Below are 11,520 nucleotides of genomic sequence, written 5' to 3' on the forward strand. Positions count from 1 at the left end.
CTACCCACCCCATACTGCAACCCCCACTTCTTCACCTCATGCAGTGCCACAACCCCCACTTCTCCACCTGGTGCCCCCCACAGTGCAATGCCCCAACCGTCCAGTCCCTGCCCCCCTTCCGTACCGTGCTCGGGCCGCCCCTCCACAGGGACGCTGACTGTGCGGCGCAGCAGCTTGGTCCGGCAGGGTTCGCTTCGCCGTTCCCTCATCAGCAACGGGTGGATCTGGAGATGGGGGAGGAGAGAGACGGGGGTTACTGTTGCATGGGGGCATCCCCTCTAACTCCCAACACCCCGTCTCCCAGGTCCCTGCCTCCCCCATTGCCCTCCCGCTGCCAATGTCAGGGCAGGAGTACACAGAGTGACAATCCTCAACCCCTGAGGCTGTCCCAGGTGTGGCTTTATCCTGTGGGGGGGGGGGGGGAAACAGCATTATCCCAGGGGACCAAGAGGGAGCAGGCTGCCTAGCATCCCACACTAGGACTGCAGCCTCCCCACAAGATGGGCTCAGAAAAAGCCCTGCCCCAAGCTCAGGGGCAGGGGACATTGCATCATATTCTAGGGAGACCTCTCAGCTGGGGCAGGTCTGGGACCAGGAGGGAAGTGAGAGCTCTGGGTGAGGGGAAAGGGGGGGGTTGCTCTGTGCTTGAGAGAGAGGGGAGGGGGTGCTTCAGGAGGGGAGGGCAAGGGGGAGGGGATCTCTGCTCTGGGTGGAGGGTCTCTCTGGGGTTCCCGCAAGCTCCATGCTCCCCCTCGACTTTACATCCTGTCCCATCTCTGTGTGTCTCACCTCGTCCTCGTCTAGCATAAGCAGCTGGTTTCCAGAGATGATGCAGAATCGTGGATTCCAGGCTGGGCGTTCGTAGGGAGAGTGCATATAGGGCATGCGGTGCATGGGGGCTCCTCGCACATCTGGGCGGGGCAGGGAAAGAAGGTTAGAGATGATGCAATGGGGAGGGGTGTCTTCATGGGCAGACAGAACCCTCCTTCCATCCCCACACACGTCCCTCCCTCATTGCATGCACCCCTCCATCCATCTCATCCCAAGCACACCTGTCCCACACCACTCCTGCCCTCCTCACCCATGGGCACGTTTCCATCCACCCCGAAGCACATTCCTCCATCCATTCCTCCCCCCCCACAACATCTCTCTCATTACCATGTTCCCCACAACCACTGTGGGGCAACAGGGACAGAACTGACCCACTGGGCCAAAGTAAGGAATGACCAGGTCACAGCCACACTCATGGCTGGGCTCAGAAATGGGCTCCGCTCCTCTCCCCACCCATACCCCACTTCCAGCCCAGCGGGACCAGACCTCAGAGCTCTGTCTAACCCTGTCTTCTCCACCTCTTCACTCGCAGCCCGGTGTCCCCATCTCTCCAATTAGCCCCAGCCTAGCCGCCCCCAGCCCCATTGCAACTGGTGCCATAGCCCCAGGGAGGACTGTCCTAGGATAACCTCACTATAGGAGATGTTCTCTCCCAGTCCCCAGTCGGGGTCAGTTTATGCTCTGAAGCAGCAGGGTTTTGACACCCCCCCCTCCCATTTCAATAACTCTGCCCATGGAACCAACAATCCACACAGGAAGATGCTGAAGACCCCAGAACAGCACCTAGAAAGGTGGTTCTCAAACTTTTGTACTGGTGACCCCTTTCACATAGCAAGCCTCTGCGTGCAACCCCCCTTATAAATTAAAAACACTTTTTTTACATATTGAACACCATTATAAAAGTGGAGGTAAAGCAGGGTTTGGGGTGGAGGCTGACAGCTTGTGACCCCCCCCCCATATAATAACCTCATGACCCACTGAGGAGTCCCAACCCCCAGTTTGAGAACCCCTGACCTAGAACTCTGATACACCCTTCTCCAGGAAGGAGAAACCATAGATCATCCCCAAGCCGGAATAGGCTTCCCCCTCCACCCCTGGCACAGAAAGTTCACCCCAGACTAACCCTCCCACTCAACTCTTGCCAAGGGCTGGATCACTGGCCACAGACTGATTCAAAGGCAGTGAGTCCAGAAAGGACCAGCCAGTCACGTAGTTTGACCTCCTGTCAAGCACAGCCAGAGAATGGCGCCCCGGCATCCCTGTACTGACCCCAAGAATCTGAGTCTGGCTACAGCATCTCCCAGAGAGAACTGGACACCCTCAGGAGACGGAGAGCCCATCCCCTCCCTTGGGTTAATCCCGCCCTCTTAAACAACCTGAGCCTTAGTTCCAACTGGAATTTATCTGGCTTCAGCTTCCAGCCAATGGTTCTTCTTCTCCCTTTCTCCATTAAGTTAAAGAGTCCAGGTATTTTCGCTATGTGACGGCCCTTACACCTAGCAATCAAGTCACCTCTCAGTCTTCCTTCGATCAGCTGAAGAGATAACGCCTGGTTAGCTGCTCGCCATCAGGCATGGTCTCCAGCTTTACAGATCGGTTCTGTGGCCTCTCCCATTCTTCCACATCCTTTTAAAGCATGCAGGCACTAGACATCTCTTCAGTGCTGTCCGCAGAGGTAAGGTCACCTCCCCACTTCCTTGTTTAGACAGGCAAGGATCATGCCACGGGCTCATTCTGGGAGCTCACGTGGAGACTGGGTCTTAATATTGCCAATGCCAGGGGTTCAGAACCCACATGCCAGGGCTCCTCAAGTCACCCCATTGACTTAATATACCTATCTTTATACATCTGGGGGTTTGGTGTAATTACACCCTATTTCTGAACCTGTGGGGTGATAGCTCGGAGCTGACAGCTTAGAAAATGGTTTTATTTATATTCAATGCAAGCCAATTCTCTCCCATAACCCCATGACTGCAGGCTCTGAGGCTTTAATATTGCAAGGGGAAATCCCCAGAGCTGGATATGCTGCAGGCTACGTCTTGGCTTAGGCCAGGTCTACACTTAGACAGTTTCCCACTTTACCTCCGCCAGTGCTGCTGCCTCTGGCCCGGCGAGCGAAATGCGCTGCACTGGTGTAAAGTACCTTACCCTGGGAGAACCAAGCCTATACCAGGGCTTTTGTCAGCCAAAAATTCTCCTCCCCAATGCACAGAGCCAGGCCAGCAAAGCTAGAAGCACAGGCCAGGCCATGGACCGTCTGCGTGGCGTGTCCATACGGCACCAGGCACAAGAGGGTGCTGGTCCTGGCTGGGGCTCTGGGGTGCCAAGTGTGTTATGGTAGCAAGCAGCTGCGCGGGAAGTCCCATAACCCAAAGCAGAGGGGCGGAGTGGGGGGCCTCACACCAGTGAGAAGCAGAGGAACCATCCCATGGGAACAAGTCACCTCGAGCCTCAGGGGAAGCAAACAGAGCTGGGGGAATCCAGCACCACAGGAAGCATATCATCCTCCTGCCCCCAACAGGGGGCTGCCCCCTCCCCAGCACAGACTGGGTGGGCGGGGTCTGGAGTCATAGCCTGCCCAAGATCACTCACAGGATGGGGTTTGCAGGGAGAGGTGCAATGGGCTTTTGCAGCACAGTGCTGCCATCCAGTGGACATAGTGGGACATAGCAGGCTACTGAGCTCACCTCTCTGCAGCCCCTTCCATCTCCAAATACACACACAGGAGTCCCTGCACTTGCTAAGGAACTCAACCTTGTACCTGCCCCAGCATTGCACAGTGCAGGGGGACTCCCCCTGAGAACAGCACATAGCCTATGGGAAGGACACCAGGAGTCCTGACTCCTCCCCACTCACCACTCTATCCCTTGCTAGAACCCAGGGGTCCTGGCTCCCAGCTCCCCCTGCTCTAACCACCAGAACCCACTCCCTCCCTGCCACACACACAGCTGGGGAGGAGGACCCAGGAGTCCTGGCTCCCAACTTTCTGCTGCTATCTTGTTAATCGCTGTGCAAACTTTGGGCAAAGCATCTGCTACATCCTCCTCTGCAGCTGGTCACATAGAGGCTAATAACCTACTACTGCTGCCAATTAATTGTTTAGCAACCTGGGAGAGGTCTGTGCTGCGGAGCTAGAAGGTTGTGGGGTCAGATCCTCTTGGTGGCTCATGCAGGGTGGGATGAGAGGGGAGAATAGAGTGCAAAGACATCATTCCAGACCACGTCAAACTCATAACACATTTGCACAGGGGGACTGAAGGAAGGCTGCATGGGATACCTGAATCCTGGAAGTCCCCCCACTCCCAGCACTGGACTTTGAACACTCCTTTTACCAAGGCCGATAGAGGGCTGGAGGAAGGAGCATGTGGGGATGGATGGATGGAAGGGTAGGTGTGGGGATGGACAGATGGATAGAGATGTGGAGGCAGAGAAGCATGCTTGGGGAAGGATGGAGGGAAAGAAGTGTGTGCAGGGACAGAGGGCCAGGTCCAGGGAGGGTTGGGAACAAATGGGTGCATGAGGAGGGATGCTGGGTGGGAGACAATCAAGATCCTGCCCAAGTCAGCATGAGGAGGTTGCAATAACTACTATCCTTGCACTGACCCTGTAGTGTAAGAGCACCCAGGTGTGCTCACACACCAATTCCTGCCTTAGTGTGTCCGGGATTGCTCATGTTTTGATTAAGGTGCACTGTGGGGCACGCACTGGCAGAGCATGTTTTGCATTAGGCTAAAGGCTGGGAGTGGGGCCGGGGGTGTCCAGAGGGCAGAGGAACCCAGCCCTAGGTCAGAGGCCAGGCCCCAATTTCCTGAGCGCCTGCTCTTCCCAGGCCCTAGGGGGGAGGGGATTAGATGCCCAGCCATGGGGCAGGGCCAGATCAAGCCATTCTCCTCTTAGTCACCAGCTTGAAGCCACCCCTGGGCAGCAGGGCCCCACTCCTTGGGGCTTGGCTCTGGCTGCCATGGCAGGCTCAGCCCTGCTTTGCCTTCATGGCAGGCTCCGTGGAGCACCCAGGACTGCCTGGGGCACAGCTAGAACTGCCCCATGACCCCTGCCCCCAGCCAGCTGGAAGACAGTCGTGCTGTGTGGGGCTGTCAGATTGCAGAGAGAGTCAGAGATGCTTTCTCCAGTGCTGAACCCATACCATTCCACACAAAGCTGGATATTAGCAACATGCAAATTATATGCAAATATGCAAATGCACAATGCTTCCTTGCTTCAACTGACCTGCCTGCAAAAATGCAAATCAGTTCAGCACATCATTTGCATAGAATAGCCAAGTATCCCAAGGACCTAGCCACTCCTAAAAGCTGGTGTCCTTGTTAGCTCCTGGGCACTCCTCCACACTTGTGGGGGTGGGGGGTCACTCAGCACTGGGGCCCCCAGACCCACACCTCCTGTGCCATCCCCTCAAAATCCCCAGCACAGCCCCCTCCCCCTCCCAGCCCTGGCATCACAGTGTGGGCGCAACAGGGGGGGCTGACTGTCCCATCAGATCTGAGTGTGCCTGGAGATCCGTGCTGGGAAGTGACAGCCCAGGGAGCATGTGGGAGAGGGGAGCCTGGCAGAGAGAGAGAGATAGAAGAGACACCCCTCCCCCCAAAAGATACAGATACGGGCCCTTCCCCTGCCCCATCTGCCACCACCAGCTACAGGCCCCTCCCCAGACTTAACTGGGGAGAGGATGCCCTACCCCTAAACGGGGAGGGGCCCCAAGTGCCCCCCCAGCACACCTGCAGCTCACGACACTGCCACGCTCTGGGGATTCGATTCATGCCAGTCCCCCCCCGCCCCGGATGGGGGGGGAGGAGGGAGCATCCTCCAATGGGGTTACCTAGCAACCGCATCCCACCACCTCCTCACATTGAGTGCAGGAAAGAGACCGTGGGGGGTATTTCATCCCAGCATCCCCCAAAGCAGGGGGGAAGCTCCTGGCTACTCCAGCCCCGACTGCTCCCAGCAGGGGGCGCTGTGGGGAGTAGGGCAGGGCGCTGGCTGGGGCGGGGGAGCTCCTGGCTATTCCGGCCCCAGCCTCTCCCAGCAGGGGGCGCTGTGGGGAGCAGGACATGGCACTGGCTGGGGGTGGGCGGGAAACGCTTGGCTATTCCAGTCCCGCCGTCTCCCAGCAGGGGGCGCTGTAGGGACCTGGGCAGGGCGCTGGCTGTGGGGCAGCACCCAGCTACACTAGCCCCGGCCTCTCCCAGCAGGGGGTGCTATGGGGAGCTGGGCAGGGCTGTAGCTGGGGGTGCAGCTCCCAGCTACTCCAGCCCCAGCCTCTCCCAGCAGGGGGCACTGTGGGGAGCAGGTATGGTGGGGCTGGCACCACTGAGGAGGGAGCTCGTTCTGTGTTTAAAGGCCCTGTTAATCACTGAACAGGGTGCTATGTTTATTCCCTCATTAATATTTCTATTTTGGAGTTACAATAAATTAGCATAATAAATTATGGGGCAGTTGGGATGGGAGTCTCCACCGCCCACCCTTCAGCAGGGTGTTCCCATCCCTCAGCACAGCACCCCCACCCAGTGTCCTCCCCACCTCTCCCCCAGCCCAGTGCCCCCCAACCTGACCCTGCAGCACACCGCCCCTGGCACTGCACTGGGGCCAGCACTGACAGAGGGGTGATTGTCCCCTACTGTATTCCTGCAGCACCACTCATGCTAGCCATGGGGGGTTAATCCTAGCCCTGCCTGAGGTCTCTGGCCCCCAAGTGCCAGGCGGTGTGGGGGGTGACACCGGGGCACCACCTCAGTGAGGATTACATGTACCTTGGGCACAACAGGGAAAAGTGCCGGGCCGTGGGACACTCCCTCGGGCCCAGAGCCCAAGGACATGGGGACAGGAGGGGGGTGTTCAGACCCAGGTGTCCGGGCAGCAGGAATTCTAGGAGCCAGGTGTCAGGGTGCAGAGAGGTTCTGGCGGGGAACATCTGGACCATACATGTGACAGCGCGAGTGGCATGAAAACCCCATCCGCCCAGTCCTTTCTGGGCCAGCTGGGAAAGTGGGTCATGCGGGTCTCCTGGTGATTTGCACCAGCCTCACATCAAGGGCCAGGGCCCCCTAAATGGGGCCAACACCCCCCACCTCAGAGTGGGCCCGGACCACGAGCAGGGGCACACTCCAGCAGGCCGTGGGCTGAGAATGAGTGTGGGGGGAGGAGGTGAGCTGCAGAGAGCGACCCCCAGGGCCCTCCCTGATGCTAGGATCCCAGCAACCAATCTGGATCCAGCCCTAAGAACCCCACAACCAACACAGGTAGCGCTCCCCAACCCTGGCTACAGGCAGCATGTGGTATTCCCAGCCATCACAGGTCTCCTCTCCCTCCTGCCCCCCACAGGCCTGGGCAGTGCACCCACTACCCTCCACTGCCCCCCCAAACTCCTAGTTACCCCTACTGCCCCCAGGTCCCCTAGCTACCTCCACTGCCCCCACAGGCCTGGGCAGTGCACCCACTACCCTCCACTGCCCCCCCAAACCCCTAGTTACCCCCACAGCCCGGCAATGGTCCCCACCACCACCACCATCCCACAGGCCTCAGGCAGTGACCCCCCTGCTCCCTCTACTACCCCCTGACACAGAGGACAACAGACAAGCTCTCCAGATACCCCCAGCACCTCCTCTGTTTCCCCCCACCCCCAGCTGCTCCCAGATGTATCCCCTGTCCCCAGCCATCCATCAACCCCAAGGTTCACCAGGTAACTCCCCCAACTCCTCCCTCAGAGTCCCCCCGTCCTCTCAACACGTGCCCTGGGCTACCCCCCACTCCACTTCCAACCACAGACATTCCCTCTCTCTGCTTTTTCAGACCCCACAGGCCCTGAACAGCCTCCCCATACATCCCTCTCCCCAACCCCACTGACCCCTGGGGTATGCCCACCCACCCAACCACCCTGCAGCCGCACTGGCTGCTGGGAAACCCCCCCACACACACACATCCCCCTCCCCAACCGAGCCTGACCCTCAAACCCTGCAGCCCAGATGAACTCTCCAAGCCCCCAATTATTGCACTGTGAACTCTTCAACATTGTCTCCCCAGAGAATACCCTCCTGTTCCCCCCACTGCCCACCCTCCCCCAACCCCACAGAGCCCCCTGCACCCAACCCCAGAGGCGACTTCCTTTTGCCCTTCCCCACAGACTCTATGAGCCCCAGACCCCACAGATCCCAGGGTACCATTCAGTCTCCCCCACCTCCTGCCACCAACACAGCCATCCCCTGTCATCCCCCGGACTTCACTGAGCCCAGAGCACACCCCAATCCCGCCACCTCCTGCCCTAGACAACTGAACCCCGGACATCGCAGGCCCCAGGGTACCGTCCAGTGCCTCCCATCTCACCTCCGACTCCCCACTGCCCCACAGGGCACCACCAGCATGTTGTCCTGCCTCCCCACCAGCCATGGGGCAGCCCCTTCAGGAGAACCATTCACTCTCTTGGATGGCACCTCAAGCATACCCCCTGCCACCCTAAGATCAGCTGGCATCCCTCACTGTTTCCCCAGGCCCCATGTGACCCCCTCATCCCTCACACTGTATTCAAAGGTTCCCCCCACCCAGTTCTGAGCCCACAGGCCCTAGGTGACCCCCCCACAGTGCACCCACTACCCTCTACTGCCCCCCCAGACCCCTAGCTATCCCTACCTCCCCCACAAGCCTGGACAGTGCATCCACTACTCTCTACTGCCCCCCACCCCAGGAACCACCCCCAGTCCTGAGCCCACAGGCCCTGGGTAATGCCCCCTCCTAGGAGCCACCCTTAGTCCTGAGGCTGCAGGCCCTGGATGACCCCCCCGTCCCAAGAGCCACCCTTAGTCCTGAGCCCCAGATCCACAGGCCTCAGCTGAGTCCCTTTTATGCCTCCACTACCTCCCCCAGGCAAACCCCATTGCTTAAACCCCACAGGACCCAGTGGTCCCCAGGACTCCACACACAGTCATCCCCCTCTGCCACCACATGCCTCAGTCACCTCCCAGTGCCCCCCACCTGCCCCAGGTAAACCAGATTCTCCTCCCAGCCAGATAGATGCCCCACATCTCCAGCAGAACTCTGACCCTCCAGCCCACCCCAGGTGACCCCTCCCATTCCTGCCCAAGTTTCAGTGCTCTGTGTCCCAGATGTGGTGCCACGCTCCCTGGCTAACTCTGCCTGCCCCAGGTGAACCAGATTCTTCTCCCAGCCCCATAGACACCCCACATCTCCAGCAGAACCCATTCTCCTCTCTGACCCCACAGCCCTCCCCTGCCCCATTCCCAAGCCCAGACCCTGGGAGAACCTTTCAGTACACTCCAATCTGTCCTAGGTGAGCTTGCCTGTTCCTCCAGCCCCCCTCAGACTCCAGAACCCATAGGCCCTAGCTGTGCCCCCCTCAACCCCAGCTGAACCCACCCCATCCTTTACCTCGAAAGGGGACATAGGACATGGTTCCTTCAGCCGCTCGCTAGTCCTGGGCGCTTGTCATGGAGGAGGTGAGGGTGGGGGGAGAGAAGCCGACCCAGGAGGAAGTGGGGTGGGGGAATCCCCAGAGTGGGAAGGAGAAGGGGAAACCGGGGGGGCAAGGACCTCGGGGGGATCCAGGGAAGAGGACTTAAGAGGAACCAGGAGAGTAGGGGTGCTGGGGGATCCGGGAGACAGGGGGTTGGGGATGCCAGGGGACTAGGGAGAGCAGGGTGCAAGGGGTCGGGGAACAGGGGGTTGGGGGTGCCGGGGGACTAGGGAGAGTGGGTACAAGGGGGTTGGGGGAACAGGGGGTCAGGAGAGTGGGGTGCAAGGGGGAACCGGGGGACGGCAGCAGCAGCAGTCGGGGCGGTGATGAGTGCAGCAGGAGCGGCCAGGCCTGCGGGGGGGCCGCCTCCCACCCACGCTGCCTGGCTGGGCCCCGCCGGGCCCCCGCAGCCGAGCTCCCCCTCCCCCGCTCGCCGCCGCCGCCGCTGCCACCGAAGGATGCTGCTGCCGCGGATGCTGGTGCTGAAGCTGCGGCCGCTCCAACCTCGCACACGGGCCCCGCGCGCTGCCCACTCTTAAAGGCGGCCGCGCGGCAGCTGCAGTGGGGGTGGGCGCCGCGTGCGGCCGACAGAAAAGGGAGCGGCCGCGTCCCCTTTAAACGTCGCTTCCCCACCCCGAACACACATACCGGGGTTGGGGGCACGTGGGGTTCGGAGCCAGGTGCCGCCGCGCACCAGGAACCGGGTCCCCCAAACCCGCCATCCAGCTCTATGGCCTCTACCCCCCAAAAGCCACCATCCTCCTCTATGGCCCTGTCCCTCCGAGCCCTCCGCTCCCCAAAGCCACCATTCTCCTCTATGGCCCCTGCCCCCCAGAACACCCCACCTCCCGAGACCCCATCCAGCTCAAAAGCCCCAGTGCCCCCCGCCCCATCCGGCTCTATGGCCCCTTCCCCCCAGAGTCCCCCGCTCCCCAAAGCCACCATCCATCTCTATGGCCCCTGTATCCCGTCCCCCGCCGAGTCCCCTGCCCCCATTGAGATCTGTGGCACCTGGCCCCATTCTAGATCTATGCCCCCACAGAACACCTGACCCCACTCTCCAGATCTATGGCTCTGGTCTGCCCCCCAGTGCCTCTTGCCCACTGACCCCCACAGAACACCTGACCCCCACTCTCCAGATCTATGGCCCTGGTCTGCCCCCCAGTGCCTCTTGCCCACTGACCACAGAACACCTGACCCCCACTCTCCAGATCTCCAGCCCTGCTCCCAAGTACTCCAGTATTGTTCCCTTGGCCCACCCTGCACCAAACCCTGGCCCCTGGTACTGCGCCATGCCATCCCCACAACTGTCTGCTGTTCTGAGTGTAGAGTGCAGCTACCTTTAATGGAGACACCAGAGTAGAGCAAATGTGGCAGCAAGTACTTGTGAGTGCAGGATGAGGATCAGCGTGCAGGGGACTTGTGCATGCAGGGTGAGTGTGCGTGTGCAGAGAGCAACTGTGTATACAGGAGGAGCTTGAGTGTGTGTGCAGGGTGAATGTGATTAGGGTGGGTGTGAGTGTACATGGGTTAGTGTGCCTTGGGCAAGTGTGCATGCAGGGTGAGTGGGAGTGTACATGAGGGAGTGTGACTGCAGGATCTCAGTGGAAGAGAGTAAGTGTGCACGTGGTGAATGGGACTGTGTGTGGAGCAAGTGTGCATGCAGAATGAGTGCAAGTGTGGAGGGTATGTCCCCCTTGGACAAGCACGCTCAGGACTAGTGGGAGTGTGTGTGGGTTGAGAATGATTGTGTGCAAGTTTGCAGGAAAAGTGAGTGCACAAATGGGGTGTGTGGAGCATGCAGGATGAGTGAGTGTGTGCAGAGAAAGAGCAAGTGTGTATTTGGGATGAGTGTGCATGCAGGGTGAGTGTGAAAGGGGCAAATGTTCTTGTAGGGCAAAGGTGAGTGTGCATCTTGGCTTCTCCCTGTGGGGTAGCTGAGCTTCCCCACCCCTGTGAGCTGAGGGGGTGTGACACCTCCCCTCAGTGTGTGGTTGTGTAACAGCCCCCCATTAGTGGGTCAAGAGAAGAACTCTCTCCCTAAGGGGGTGTTTCTAGGGCAGCTCCAGGCTCTTGCAGAGAGAGAGAGGGTGTGTGTGTGTGCACATGCTGGTCTCTGAGTGGCTGCACTGGTGTGCGTGCAGGGTAAGCGTGCATGTTTGTGAGTGCACGAGGTGCAGTGGATTATTGTGGAGGAGTCTGCTGGGTGC

At 59.6% G+C, this 11,520-nt stretch overlaps 1 protein-coding gene across 7 annotated transcripts in view; it reads right to left on the reverse strand.

Annotated features, from left to right (window-relative positions):
* The window catches only part of SYNGAP1 (synaptic Ras GTPase activating protein 1), a 49,395-nt gene extending 39,658 nt beyond the window's left edge, over positions 1-9,737 (reverse strand). For 4 of the 7 annotated variants that reach the window (XM_048817875.2, XM_048817876.2, XM_075119682.1 and 1 more), the window contains exons 1-3: positions 9,226-9,737; positions 790-911; positions 125-224 (exon numbers count right to left, since the gene is read on the reverse strand). In XM_048817875.2, the coding sequence (XP_048673832.1) occupies positions 125-224; positions 790-911; positions 9,226-9,247 (244 nt within the window). In that variant the 5' untranslated portion in view covers positions 9,248-9,737. The remainder of the gene's footprint in view (positions 1-124; positions 225-789; positions 912-9,225) is intronic. The other 3 variants (XR_007352462.2, XM_048817883.2, XM_048817879.2) reach the window with 1 other exon arrangement.
* Between the last annotated feature and the right edge of the window lie 1,783 nt (positions 9,738-11,520).

Source organism: Caretta caretta, chromosome 14, assembly GCF_965140235.1.
Source record: "Caretta caretta isolate rCarCar2 chromosome 14, rCarCar1.hap1, whole genome shotgun sequence".
Taxonomy (NCBI): Eukaryota; Metazoa; Chordata; order Testudines; family Cheloniidae; genus Caretta; species Caretta caretta.